Below are 15,623 nucleotides of genomic sequence, written 5' to 3'. Positions count from 1 at the left end.
AAGCATAAAACTACCCTGATTCAAAAGGAAAGGGTGAGTGAGGTGTGGAGAAGAGACCTGGTTGCCAATTGTGTAATTTTAGATGATTTTTAATATCAGTATTAAAAACCTTATATTCTCCTCCTTTTATTATTTAACAGCCCATAGAGTATAAGAATTGTTAAGTCTATATAGCACCATTGAAAGATCTAAAAATAAAAGCTAATACAGAAGAAATATTTTGGGGTTGGTCACTAATTGTTCTCCTTCAGAATAGAAAATTCAATTTCCCTCCTTGTTTGAATTCTGAATTATTAGCAACTACAAGAAATGGATGAACGAAGGACAATTAAACTCAGTGAATGTTACAGAGGGTTTGCAGACTCAGAACGCAAAGTTATCCCCATCATCTCGAAATGTCTAGAAGGAATGATTCTTGCAGCAAAATCAGTTGATGAGAGAAGAGTAAGTACTGCGCAGTCGTCTCCGAATCGGTGCGTGCGTGGGGCTGTGCATCTGAGTCAGTGAAGTGGTTCAGGAAAGGAGTGACGTAACGTAAGGAGCCCTTGCTTCTCACTGTACTCTGTATGAGAAGTGGTTCAGGAAAGGAGTAATGTAAGGAACTCTTGCTTCTCACTGTACTCTGTATGAGAAGGCTTGCGTGAGTTAGACTCCTACAAGAGCTTCACTCTAATTCTTATTCTTTATAGAAACTTGCAGCCCTCTCCTTTCCATTATTTTTTCTAATCCAAGATTATAACCTTTAAACTATGTGTTTAAATTATTATTATGCTATTCTAATGAAAGTTTAAAGAGGGATGTGATTAGATTGATCTCATGTTGTCAGATCGATCTGTGTAGGCAGTCTTGAATGCAAGAGTTGATGCTTGAGCTGATCAAGAAACAGTGTAGAATAGTGATCATAAGGAGAAGAAAGAGGGGAGGGCATCAGGAGGCAAGGACACAGCCCAGTCTTGTTCTTGAGAACATAGAAACGTTACAGCTTAGCCAAAGGGTAGCAAAGGGTAGCATATTTCTCAGTAAATGCTGACTGAGTTACAAAGAAGCATGGGCAAGTAGACTCTGACATTCCAAGTGGAAAACAAGAAAAAGAAGTAATATTGGGAGAGTGTCAGATGTGTGACATGTACTTTAGTCTTCACAGCAAGTCATTCAGTCAGTGCTAGCAAAGAGCCTACCTGTAACTAACTGAATCCCCAAATTTAACAAAAAGAAAAAGGCCTTTTAGTTTCTTTAGTTGGGAGTTTCAAAGTGTGTCTGTATGTGTGTGTTGTGTTTTTTCACTTGGGATTGATATATTGAATGCTTATTCCAACATTCAGGGAGAAAGTATTTTCTTTAAGCCTTTGGTGATTACTGTAGAACTTTTTCTTTAAACTTTAATTTTTTTTGAAAGGTAATGTACTGTTAACAAAGTTGTTTCTTATGTACAGGACTCTCAAATGGTAGTAGACTCGTTCAAGTCTGGCTTTGAACCCCCAGGAGACTTTCCATTTGAAGATTATAGTCAGCACATTTACAGGACCGTTTCTGATGGGACCATCAGTGCCTCCAAACAGGAGGGTGGCAAGATGGATTCCAAGTCCACAGCAGGGAAGGCCAAGGGCAAACTGTGGCTCTTTGGAAAGAAGCCAAAGGTAAAAAATTATAAAGTCCCGATACACTAATCAAACTCTTCTTAGTAAGTTGAAAAAGACATTGAATGGATAATAATTTGTGACTAAATAGAGGAATAATTTCAGTCAGCTTCAATGATTCAATTAATCTTTCACTAATTAGAAAAGTCTTGTACCTTGAGCACTTAATGTGGAAGAATGTTAACTAAATTTTAATATCTGAAGTGTCAGAATTCTAAGGCAGTATTTTACTGTTACTACTTACTGCAGTGGAGTCTTAGTTGGGACAAATGATTAAACTCACTGATTAGCAGTGTCAAATTACATGTTATCGCTCACACTACTACAACCTGTTATTATCCACATGTGATTTTGATGAGAAGGGCTTAGTGTTCTTGATTGACTTCAGCTTTTAGGAACCTCTAGTTCACTAAGAGAATCTTGCTCTTCTTGTCAAACTCCAGATTTTGACGTACTGTTAATTTTTGGAAGCTAAACAAACAACAGCTGAACACACGAGCAAAGGAAGCAGAGCAGTGCTTTGCCTTTCTTGTCGATTCAGTGATTCTGGTGGACCAGCAAGGAGAGCTGTATTCCTCTGTCTCATACACTGTCATTTTTAAAGTGCGCTTATTTAATTTAGTACTTAGAACTTGGCATATGAAAGTATATAAAACTGAACTCAAATTATGTAACTGCTGGTATCCTTAAAAACACATTTATTGGTAACTCAGGCTTTAATAATACTGTTAATAATACTTTTAATAATACTGTGCAGTGAACAGGTTGGGCAGTGAGACCTTAGAAAGATGAGGATCCCAGTGCTTGTTTCCGAGGAGATGGCCTGAGGAAAGCTAGGGCGTGATGGGAAGATTTTGCCTACTTATGGTAATCAGATAGTTTTGGAAGTATTTTGTGTGATAACTATAACTGTAGTTGATGCCTTTATCTCTTGACAGGTACAAGTTAAATATAACCTGTATAGAATTCGTCATGATGCTAACATGCTAAAATCCAGAAAACATTTGTTAGTCTAGGTTATATTGTTCTCTCTAACATAATCGGTATACTCTATATTTTAATCTGTCAGTTTGTTAAAGTAAAATGGTATTGTTTAAAAGTAATTGACTTTTAAAAGATAATAGCTTTAGCAAAACTATGTTTACTCTCTATTTTCATAGAAAACTTTATTTAAAGTGTATTTTGTGAAAATATGTTGCCAGAAATAGAATTTTCATTTAGGACAAAAACCTATGCACATTTGGCTTATTGATTCCTTTCTTTATTTCCATATTAGCCACAGTCCCCACCCTTAACCCCTACTAGTTTATTCACATCCAGTCCTCCTAATGGGTCCCAGTTTCTCACACTCTCCATTGAGCCCGTGCATTATTGTATGAATGAAATAAAAACAGGGAAGCCCAGAATTCCTTCTTTCAGAAGCCTCAAAAGAGGGGTAAGTTTAATAATGGGTTGAAATGCATGATGGCCTAATTGTGTGTGTAGTGTGGCTTTTCAATACTCTCCACCCTCATTATAAGGCTCTCCTATAAAGACACAGTTTAAAATCACCTCAGAATTAAGTATAGCTGCCCTCAAGTAAAAATCAACTCCTCTTTATAACATTTGAAATGTTCAACCATAAAAAAATGGTATTATAAAGAGGGTGCTGGGTACAGTCATATTTTAGCTTTTTTTGTTTATGTGAAATCATATGTCCACCATTGTCTCGTAATGTATTTACATTTTTAAGACTTTCAGTAATTTGTCACTGGAGTTGCTCTTGTAGTGATTTGTCACTGATGCTGACTTCACCTACCAATTTTATAAAATCTTGTTTTGTTGACAGTAAGATGTCAAGCTTGATTTTTATACCCTACTTACTTTTAGATGCATAAAATATAATTTCTAATACCTTAATAAAAAACTACAAAGCCGATGTGAGTGAAATATAATTTTATAATTCCACCACCTGGAAAGCTAAGGCAGGATAGAATTTGAAGTTTAAAACCAGTCTTGGTTATACAGAAATGATATCTCCCAAAGCAAAAAAGTAAAAGTATAAAAAGAAGATAAGTATATTAAATACAGAATCTTATGTCAAATTAAATACTAGAAAGTATTATTAAATTATAAAGCCTATAAAGTGTTACTACTATTAAGTAATGTTCATATGGACTTCATTTTCTTGAACTAAATATAAACCTTGTTACTGGATTTTTCCTTTTACTCTTTTTAGATTGGCCAGCCTTAGACGTCTAGTATTCCTGATAGTACTCTGCAAATGGAAGTGTATAGACTAGAAACATTCAAATGCCTCTTAGCAGTGACCGTTACAGTACTGAGTAATGGCATGTCATTGTGCTGATAGGACTAATTTTTGTTTTTCTTGGTTCTGAAGATGGAACCTGGGTCTATGTGTACATGAAAACGCTGTCATTATGCTACTTCTAGCCCGCTAACTTTCCACTTTCATATCTGAGTTTTCGGTAATGCTCTTAATTATACAGCTGCAGCTTAGATGAATTCATAGCAGCTTGGTCATTTGAAAGACAGGTGTGATAACCGTATACAGCATCAGATTGTTAACAGTGAAATATGAACAGTGTGCTCTTTCCTTTCCGTTCAGTAGCCGTTCCCAGAATTAAAGTAGATTTTAGACACCCGAAGAACAAAATGTACTTGTTTAGGGCAAGATCACATTTTTTTATTCTAAACTATTAAGACAACGTGACAAACTTCCCAGATGGCAGTAATAACAGACCAACCCAGTGTATCAGCATTTCCTTCAACTACCCTTTTACCTCTCAGCTTCCCTAACTGTGTGTGGGCAATTCACGACCCTTAGGAAGGAAAGTTGCTCACAGATAAGTTTGTTTTGTGGACAAGCACCCTGGCTGTCACTTTGTATTCTTGTGTGAGAGACTTAATTTGCCGTGTCTTTTGCCTTAATTATGAGGTAGAATTTTTAAGTTGCTTCTCATAGAGATACATAGTAAACTTAATTACATGGTAAATTTAATGCATTTTAGAACTATAAGGTCTGGAGAGAGAATCTTAAATGTGTAGCATTCTTATTGAACAATTTGCAGTTAGAATTTTACAACTGCAGCACTTAAAAATTGTTAGCTAACCCACTATTAGGCTTATTTTCATATGTTGCTTTAAATCGTCACACATTGTTTTTATAATTCTGAAAAACTGAAATCTCCCTCCATGTCTTAGTTGCCATAGTATCTAACTAGAGGATTAGAGGACAGAGCACGGAGGAAATTGTTTATATTTGGGATTGAAATTTTTATATTTTGATTGATCTTTCAAAATTTACTAGATAATATTTGAAAATTGATACTAGAGATAGAGATGTTTTCTTTCCACTCAAGAATTCCACAAAGAAAGTAACCTTTAAAGAACTGTTTTTTTATGTGGATTTACATGGATTTTTTCAGTCCACTGAGCTTACAATGTAGGTCTTGGGAGAGTTTCTAGCCACTGAGTTGTACCTTCAGTTCAGAAGCTGTTTCTGTCTTGTGGGATATTGTGTTTCCTAAGCAGGTTCTCTAAAACACATACATATAATGTACATATGTTTACTTTTAAAGACAAACTGTTGTATGCAGTCTCATCCTTAAGGATGTGAAAAATGTTACATCAGAACCATGTTTTTCAGTTTGACAATTGTGCCACTGGATCTATTCCAAGGGATAAGGTTCTATAATTGCTCTCTGTGGTCTCAAGTTCTAAGTGGGTGTTTGGGAAATACACCCAAACTTGACTGCTTAATACACAAATTAGCATTTTTATCTCCATAACTACTTTCTTTTGTTTTCATAGATACTCCTTTTTTTTTTTCTTTCTTCTTTTTTTTTTCCGGAGCTGGGGACCGAACCCAGGGCCTTGCACTTGCTAGACAAGCGCTCTACCACTGAGCCAAATCCCCAACCCTAGATACTCCTTTTTAAAATAATAGAATTACCTTGCTTATAATAGGAGTTCATGTTTATGTTTTAATTATACATAATCCGACAGAGTTCAGAATACAGTTCCTGGGGTTTTGGCCTATTTTAAGATGAAACACTCCTAATTATTTTCATTCCTTTACTTAATGTTAGTTCTCCAGTATTTTGTACTACCTTAAGATGTAGTAGTTATATGACATTTTCTAATTTGTAAACTTTCTATATGAAAATCTGATAATTTTACATTGAACATGTATTAAAACAAATATTTATATTCTTCTTATAGAGAACTTTTTCAGTGACTTTAAATTTATTTTCTACTTAGTAAAACTAGATAAGCTAAAATAAAAACATTTGATATTTCAGCTATAATTCTATTTTTTCTAAAAGATTAAAATATAAATTAGGAAAGTAATATCACTCAGTAGTGAAAATTACTATAAAAGATAAGGCAACTCAGTTAATTATTTTATTCCTTGTCATATACAATTTTGTTAGTGTTTAAGAATTCCATGGATATCTTTTCTTAATTACCTGTTTTTCTCACTGTGAATTTTGTGATAGCAAAATAAACTGATTTTTGCCTATTTCAATACTGAAGTCTAAAGAATGTTAAGTGTAGTTAGGAAGACAATGGGTAGCAATTGTCATCTTTTTGTCATGATCATTAATAAACATGGCCAACTCATCAGAGATAAAGGGTAGATATTTTTGCTAGATATTTATTAAATTTCTTTAAATAGTTTACGTGAAAATTTTATCTGACATGTATTATCTTTCCTTAAATTATGATTTAGAAAACAGGAACTTTTTTTAAATGAGGGATACTGAGGATTGACCCCATCCCCATGGCCTTGCACGTGGGAGGCAGGTGGTCTAGCACTGACGTGTGTCCCAGGCCCCCTAAGTGAGGACATTTTAAGACTAGCTAATTGTGATGAGTGTGAAGATTTTTAAAGCTTGATGCATATTCTAGACCATTGTGTGTATGTGCACTTGTGTGTATGGTCGTGTGTGATCCATTCTATGCCACTTGCAGAATTCTGTTGTCACAATGGTATGTGATATGTTATAAGAGCACCAATAGTTGATCTCTTCAAACTCTGCTCATGCCTCGTCTTCTGAAAGGGTAAATCTGGAGTCAGGTTGCCAAGGTGAAGTTACACATTTAGGGCTATTTTTCAGGCATGATGATTTCATAATAAAACCTAAAAAATAGAAAACTCAACCTACACCTTGTGTTTAATAACATATAAAGAGAATTTGATACTGGGCACCTCATTTGTTATTTTTGTTTTTCAAAAACAACACCTTAAGAATGTTGCCCTTATCTAACGTTGATATATTTAAATCCAAAATAGTGTTTGGATTATGAAACTTCAGGAATGATGTTTTCTGGAAAGCATTGAGAAGGACATTCTGGTTTTTAAAGATTTCAGAAATTTCCTTGAATGGCTAGCGTTAGATCTTTTTCAGTCAGCACATTTCAAATATCAGTGCTTCTGAAAATGAATGATCAGAATAGACACCGTCATAAAATTCTCATTCAAAGAAAACATAATGGTAGGATGATGCACTTTCGAGTTTTAGTAAATTTAGAAAATATCTGCCCATTATCAGTGTGTGCTTTCTTTTTTTCTTCTCCTTTTTTTTTTCTTTGCGTGTGTGTGCAAATAATTTGCTTTCCCAAATGTGCTTAATTTTTTTTTCTGGCATAATTGTTTGGATTGTAAAGTGTATAGAATTTATTTTAATATTGTAAAAATATAGGTTATTGCATCTTCTGTATTATGATTTCATGTGAATAATTTACCATTTCTTTCTGTTTTCCATTGAACTATTCAGTGGTCGATGAAGATGGTAAGCCCTGTGTGCTGATCTGTATACTATACCAACATTAACTATTCTGAAACATTGTTTGATTTAATTCAGAACACGTGTTAGAGTACATTCCACATTTCAACTTGTATGATTTTTTTTAAATAATTTAATCCATAGTCCAACAAACGCCAATACCATTGGGTGTCATAGATTAAATAATAATGTGCTTAACTGTCATCAACCCATCAAATTCTTAAATGTTATTCAATAGAGTCCATGTCACGTTAAAGAGAATTAACTTTTTAAAGTTTCGTGGTAGAACAAAAGTTGATGGTTTACAGAAGTAAAATTTAGAAAAATACATTTTTAAAAATAACTTTAAAAGGTCATACAAATTTAATGTTTACTTTATCATAAGAACTATTAGGTTTTTCCAGAAAAGAAAAAAGTTTTGCTAATTTTATAATGGGTTTTGTTCTTTGTTGGGAAGCAAAAGTAATCTGTTTTGTGTGAGAGTGTGTGTGAGTATGTGTTTCCCATCCCTCTGTGTGTGAGGTGTTCCTATATGCATTTTATTTCATACAGATGAATGGGTTTACATTACGAAGAATTAACCTCCAAATATTGGGTGCTTGCATAGAAAGCTATGCTCACAGATGTAGAAAGCAGCTTACTGTTTTAGACACTGCTGTTGAGCCTTGGATGAGACAGGTTGTTAAATGTCTTGGCTGGCTTTGAAATGAGATGTTAGGAATGCAAGAGCCTTGATTCCTATTGTTAAAATATTAGAAATCAAATATCAGGTAAGGGCTACACAGATATTTGGAGATTTACACATTGATAATGGCCAGTTATAACTCCCCCCCAAAGCCTATTAAACTGAAACCTATGTTTTCATTTCCTTAAATTATTTTCAAAATTATTTTTCAAAATATAAAGTATCTTTGTACTGTGACATGATAGTGTAATCCCTGAACCCCAAATTAGAATGAACCTAGTAAATGACATTGATCAGGAAATTTTATATAGGAAATTTTGCTATTCCATCATTTAGTTTAGATTTGGTTGATTGACAGTATGTGATATAAAACAAAAGTCACTTAAACAGTGGTCCCACTTTTAGTTACTATGGATGTTGAATGTCCATAGTATATGGGCCACCATGGAAAGATTCTTGGAGGTTCTTGTCATTAATTAATGGTAACATTTGATCATGGTTTTCCTGTAAGTGGGTTTCCTTTTGTTTAAAGTAAATGATGCAGGTGTGGAGAGGTGGCTTGGTCATTAAGAGCACTGTCTGCTCTTACAGAGAACCCAGGTTCAATCCCCAGCACTCACATGGTGGCTCACAACTGTCTGGAACGTCAGCTCCAGAGAGTCAGTCCTATGCTCTCTCTCTTGGCCTTTGCAGTAACAAGGTGTATAGACATAGATGGAGGCAGGAAAACCACCCATTGTTCAAATATAATAAGTTAAAAGTGGATAAAATTTCCTTGTAACTGGTACAGCAAGCTGTTAAGCATCTGTTAAAGATATAAGTAGTCCAGAAAGGAAGAATGCATTTTATTTTGTAAGCTTGTCTCAGTAGCACTTAAAAAAATCAAGAGCAATATTCGTATTTGACCATTTTGAGAAGAAAAATGAAGGATAAATACTAAGTTTTGGATTGTGATATGTAAATACAGGTTATATTAAATGGATTCAGTAGTTAATGGTTCTATTATAATCTCTATATAATGTAGCTAAAGTAACAATGACGAAAATGACATTTAAGAGGAAAATGGAACTAAGTGTGGTGACGCACTCTTGTAACCCCCCAATGCCAGGAAACTAAGGCTGGAGGCTGGGAGTTCAGGACTGGGCCACACAGTGAAGCATGGTCTTCATGAGAAAGACACCATTATAATAGAAGAATCTGCACCATTATAATAACATTTAGTTTACTTAGATTCAAAGGCATTGAAACCTTTCTGATCAGGAATCCTCCCTAAAGGATTGTGTCAAGGCTGGGCCTGGTGTCACATACTTGGAACTGTAGTACTGGAGAGACTGAGGCAGGAGCATCTGAGTTTAAGTTACAGACTGTAGTGGGAACCTGCTGTCTCACCCAGATAAGAGGGAGAGAGAGAGACAGAGAGAAGAGGGATTATATCTTTCAGAAACAGCTGAGGTCTGTCATTTGGTTTTACATAAGACTGGAAGTGTATTCCATGTACATAATTCCTGATCCATAAACTATACCTTTAATTTTTAATGATCAGATTTTATTTTGTTTTCAAAGAGTGATCTAAAAAATATAATTATTCAAAAACTAACTGCAGTATTGATGTATACTTTAATTGTCTTCATGCGGTAAGTCGGTTATGTTGCTCAGTTATGAATTTCATATTTTTATTTTGCACATTCATGGTATTCTAAATGTCATGACTGGAATTTATTCCTTAAGATTCTATGTAAGAGTACATACAAAGTAGTAAAATACTGTAAATGAGGAATGTTATGTGTTCCCATTTTGTTGTTGCTGTAAGAAGACTTGTGTGTATTCATTTTAACTGTCAAGACTTGAAATAATGTGATACAGTTATTAATTACCTGTATTTGGTAAGATTTTTTTCTGCCTATTTTCCTGTTTTATAAACATGAAGTTTAAGCTTTGAATTTTACTAATACATTTATATAGATGTTTTAAATGTTGAAGCTAAATATTGAAGTTAGTTACTTAATTTATAAAAAAGGTAAAGTTAAAAAACAAAATATCTGAAAATGTCTTAATAATGATTTAGACTCTCTTTTCAGGGCCCAGCACTAGAAGATTTCAGTCATTTGCCACCAGAGCAGAGGCGTAAGAAGTTACAGCAACGGATTGATGAGCTTAACCGAGGGCTGCAGAAAGAATCAGACCAAAAGTAGTGTTCCGTTGAGCCCCTCATTGCTCTCCCTTTCATGAACTAATGAATCATGTGTACACTGATACATAGACTGTTCCCAAATCGTTCATTCTGGACTGGGGATATAGTTCAGTGCTAAGAGTGCTTGCCTAACATTCATGAGGACCTGAGTTCAATTCCTATCATTCCTCCTAAATCATATATCCCAATTGAAACACTTTTTAAAACTTTAAAAATATATATATTTTATTTCGTTATGTGTAAGTGTTTGATCTGTATATATATCTATGTACCACCTGCATGCCTGGTGCCTATGGAGGCCAGAAGACCCCTAGAACTGGAGTTAGAAATGATTGTGCACTTCCTTGTGGAGGCTGGGAGTAGAACCTGGTCCTCTGGAAGAGCAGTCACCTCTCCAGCCCCTGACACACCTTTGTTTGTTTGTCTTTAGGGAAAAGCACACTACCTAAACTAGAAAACCGTATAGCTTACGTATTATATAAGTAAAAATCAAAGGTCAGGTTTTGTTTGGTTTTTTGGTACGTTGCTTTTTGTTTGTTTTTTGTTTTAATTATAGTATTTTGTTAGTCGCTATTAGAATTCTACAAATTTGTAAAAACAAAACAGAAACCCAAAACATGGTGATTGGTTGTCAAGAGTAGTTTTGCCAGCACCATCCATCTCCTCTGTTTTATATACTTTTTAATGTATAAATTGAGCTCAGTAAAGTACTGGTTGAGGGATGGGTTATCATATAACTACACATCAAGCATTTTACATGAAGCATGTCATTAAATTCTTCAAAGTAGACATTTGAGGTTGTTCCTTCTGGGTAATGGAGAGATGGAACTTGGTTAGAAATTGTCTAAGTGTAGTAATAGGATAATGGGCAAGAGTATGAGTTAGGAAGTCTTAACTACTTGTACCTTTCTGATGGTAGTGGGGTGGGTCTTTACAAGTGTCAAGTGGGTGACAGCACATTAGCACCTGTTCTAGAGGTCACTGGAATCTGTATATGAGTAGATCGGGGATAAGGAGAGGAGACAAGGAAAGTTGTTAGGAAACTAACTTGTAGATACTGAGAGAGCTACAAAATTAATTGAAAAAAAGAGGAAAAGTCAGTTTGGGTGGAAGTAAAGCTTTTGCTTACGTTTTGTGAAGTGTCTAGTTGAGTGTGGAGCTGTACATTTAGAACTTAAAAACTGGAGACAGACACTGAAGAATCTGAAGATCAAAACATTCTAAAGAGGTGTGTAGGATGAGATGTAAAAAACTTCTTGTCATTTATATAACAGACATTTAAAAGTTGAACAAAGAAAAAGCCAGTGAATGATTGTTAAGAAGGCAGAGGCGAGGAGGAGAAAAGGAACATAGAACCCTGGGTTAAGCAGGAAGAGAGTATTAAGGAGTACTAGTCAACAGTGCTGGGTGCTAGCATCAGAGAGAACTGATTGGGCATAACCTTGGGTAATGTGACTAGAGAGGAGGAGGTAGGCTAACAGAAACTGGCAAATAGCTGAAGGGGGTGCACAGTTAAAGATGGTGTTACTATTTCCAGCACAGTTGAGTAGGAGGACAGTGATGCTGTGGGAAATGAGATAAGGAATGCTGGTGGAATAATGTTAATAGGAAAATAAGAGTTTGCTTTAGAGCCAGGCGTGGTGGCACAAATTTGTAACCCTAGCGCATAGGAAGATCCAAGACTTTAGGGCCAGCCTGGACTATCCAGTGAGACCCTGTCTCACAACAAAACAAACTAATGAATTTGATTTGAGAAACAATGAACGTAAGAACACTGTGGAATATTCTACCAGCTGTTTACTAAGCCCATGTGTGTATAAGTTATATAGTAAGATATGAGAAGTGTTTCTAGAAGTCTTTTAAATGTAAACATTCAAGCAATACACATTTTAAAAGAGTCCTTAAATTACTGGCTATATATACCTAGACACACACACACACACACACACACACACACACACACACACAGCCTTGCACAAATTGTCTCTAATTAGGATATATTTGTCCAAACTTAGATGTGTGACTCTTTAAGGTTCAGATAAACTTTAGTCTCCAAAGATAAATGGAACTCTAAAAGCACATGAAGTGGATGTTTAATTTTGTGGTTTCTTTTTGTTTCTCAGAGAAGCACTCAACAAAATGAAAGATGTATATGAGAAAAATCCACAAATGGGGGATCCAGGAAGTCTGCAGCCTAAATTAGCAGAGACCATGAATAACATTGACCGCTTACGAATGGAAATCCACAAGAATGAGGTAAATTTGTTAACTCAGCAGACTGAGATGAAAATGTATTTTTAAATGTTTTATAAATTTAAGTTTAGAATTTATGAACTGAAAGATCATTGTTATGATATATAATTATCAAATTAACAGTCTACTCACTTTGTTATTTGAACTTTCATATAAAACTAAACACACTGTTTTTAAAAATCAAGTATAAAAGGCCAGGTAGGATGGCACACATCTTTAATCCCAGATTGAAGCGGGTGGATCTCTGTGAGTTTGAGGCCAGTCTGGTCTACAGAGTGAGTCTCAGTATAAACAGGGTACACAGAAACTCTGTCTACAAACAAACGAAACAAAAAAGTCAACTGTAAACTCAATCCCTGTATATATTGGAATAAAATTGTCTAAGACTCATAAAGTCTCAAAGTACATTTAAATTCAGGGCGCTTTAGGAACTTTCAGACTTACTGACCCATCGGGTTTTGTTTTTCCTGAAGGCATGGCTCTCTGAAGTGGAAGGCAAAACAGGTGTGAGAGGAGACAGAAGACACAGCAGTGACATAAACCATCTTGTGACACAGGGGCGAGAAAGGTCGGGGCTTGTCTTAATTTTTATTTTTAACTTCAATAATCATTTAATGTTCATCTTTTTTTCTCAATTCTCTCCCCATTACTAAGCTTATCAAATAACTAGTCTTTTGAAACTGCTCTGTATATTAGGTAATGGTTGTAGGTATAACATTAAATTTCACCCTGTTCAAATCTAGTTTATCATATCCATGTGCACCTAAGAATAAAAAACAACAACAATATCACAAAACAAAACAAGAAAAATACCAAAAAAAAGTAAATCCAAGCAGGCCTAGGAACCTCAGGGATGGGAGAGATTCCACTAAGTTTTATGTGGAACTGGATAGCTTATGATAAAAAAAAAAAATACTGTCAAATTGCTTAGAGTTTTAAGAGGAAGAAAAGGAGTTATGTCTTATTAGTTTGGACAGTTTTCAACTTAGCTTTTTGCAAGGTCTGCTTGTAAATACTACTTGTGACATTCCTTCCTTAGTATGATGTAATTAGTTTTGGTTTTTCCTATCATAAAATAATCAATAAACCGTGCTTTATCTTTTTTTTAACTGTATATATATATTTATATTTATATGAAAAGACCAATAATAGCAGTGTGTTATGCATCAACAACAGCAACAGCTTTTCCAGGTTCTGCAGTCATCTGAACAAAACTGTAGAGACATCCAGCACACTCCATTAAAAAAAAAAAAAAAAAAGTAAAAAAACAAAACCCGAGAAAACAGCACAGTTCTGTTACTCTTGTGGTACCTGGCACCATTTTTTTTTTTAAATTAGCTTCTCAATCATCATCTGGAAAGAAAACATTCTGAGCAACATCATTAAAAACACCATGCTTTATCTTTAAGAAAATTTGACCGGCTTAATATCAGATATTGGTCTAATCATTGCAGTATAATTTGAGCAAGCTCATTTTTTTATATTTCCTACCTCAAATTTTCTAAAAACACAAAATGGAAGTTAGAATGGCCATTGTAGAGAGTTGTTGGTGCTAAAGGAAGTGGTACAAGGGGTCTAGTGGTAAAAGCCTTGATCGTGGCGTGCATCTCACAGGTGTGAGGACCTCCTAGCCAGCTTCTCTCATTTCAGGAAAGACTTCTTATTTTTAGTTAACCAAAAAAGAACCACAGATAACTGGACTTTGTTACTAGGTTAAAACTCGAGGTTAAATGAGTGTAGTTTTTATAGTATGTGTAATTGAAAATGTGGCTTTATAATTTACCTAGGTATGCTGCCAGGGTGTTGGAGGGAGAGGGGTGCGCATACACACTGTCCATTCTTTGGGATTCTCTAACATACTAATTTCCTTTCATCAATAGGAAATCCTTTTATTAGAATTTAGAGTGTTGGTTTTAAGCAAAATGAATCCTTGTACTGTTTTGGAATAAAAATTTGCTTCATTAAATGATTTAAGAGATAACGTAGATAATAGTCATAGAACTCAATTTTTTCTTTACCTCTTGGCTGTTTCTCCTTCGGTGCTGTATTTAAGGCTCATCTGATGTTTTATTTTATTTTATTTTTTTTAAAGCTTGCAGTTTGCGTCCAGGTTAAAGGAGAAAAGGAAGTGAGCTTCTCTTGAGCAGGCCTGGGCAGTCCCTTCTGTCTGCTCTGCAGGACCACTAGTGATCTGCTTACCCACATGCACATTCTGTACCCAAAGCTTCTCATGAGTTGGATCACAAACAACATCACTGTGGACTAAACATAGACCGGGGTGATTCTGCTAAGGATTCTCTGACATTAGAAACTAGTGTCTACTACGTTGTTCCATGTCCTCCTTAGATCCTGTAATAGTGAGGTGTGTTTACTGAGCATTGCTCTAAACATGGTAGTCTTTGAAGTGTTTACTTCAGGAACTTAAGCAAAGAATCAATTTGTATTACCACAAGCAATTTACATAGTTAATGTTTGAAACTAGGCCTCAATATCAAAATATGTCACTGACACCTAATTTCTCCTGAGATCAACTTATAAATAATACACAGAGTTCTCATGTTTGTGAACCTGATCAGAGATACTTTAATGGTTTTTAGCCCTGAGGGAAGTTATACTGATGATGCAAACCAAGAAGTTCGTGGGCCACCGCAACAACATGGTCACCACAGTGAGTTTGATGACGAGTTTGAAGATGATGATCCCCTGCCTGCTATTGGACACTGCAAAGCTATCTACCCTTTTGATGGTATGATGCTCTAGTATTATTATTAAGGTGCTTATTTACATCCTGATGGCAGCTTCCCCTCCCTCCTCTCCTCCCAGTCCTTCCCTCTCATCCCACCTTACCTCCACCCCTCCCCCTTTCTCCTCAGAAAAGGAGAGGCTTCCCATGGATATCAACCAGCCTGGGCATAGCAAGATGTAGAAAGACTAGGCATATGTTCTTTACAGACTTTCTTTCTTTTTTTTTTTTTTTTTTTTTTTTCCCGGAGCTGGGGACCGAACCCAGGGCCTTGCGCTTGCTAGGCAAGCGCGGCATATGTTCTTTTATTGACCTTAGACAA

General features: G+C 35.3%; 1 protein-coding gene across 5 annotated transcripts in view; it reads left to right on the top strand.

Moving 5' to 3' along the window:
- Nucleotides 1–15,623, top strand: part of Fnbp1l (formin binding protein 1-like) — a 92,603-nt gene that overhangs the window by 71,379 nt on the left and 5,601 nt on the right. For 3 of the 5 annotated variants that reach the window (XM_087624889.1, XM_087624895.1, XM_087624894.1), the window contains exons 8-13: nucleotides 298–444; nucleotides 1,434–1,637; nucleotides 10,193–10,302; nucleotides 12,429–12,561; nucleotides 13,032–13,126; nucleotides 15,156–15,304. In XM_087624889.1, the coding sequence (XP_087481015.1) occupies nucleotides 298–444; nucleotides 1,434–1,637; nucleotides 10,193–10,302; nucleotides 12,429–12,561; nucleotides 13,032–13,126; nucleotides 15,156–15,304 (838 nt within the window). 5 annotated transcript variants of the gene reach the window in all.

This window comes from Rattus norvegicus, chromosome 2 (genome assembly GCF_021556685.1).
Source record: "Rattus norvegicus strain SHRSP/BbbUtx chromosome 2, alternate assembly SHRSP_T2T, whole genome shotgun sequence".
NCBI classification, from domain to species: Eukaryota; Metazoa; Chordata; class Mammalia; order Rodentia; family Muridae; genus Rattus; species Rattus norvegicus.
The sequence above is the reverse complement of the archived record's forward strand: the minus strand, read 5'-3'. Positions and strand labels throughout refer to the sequence as shown.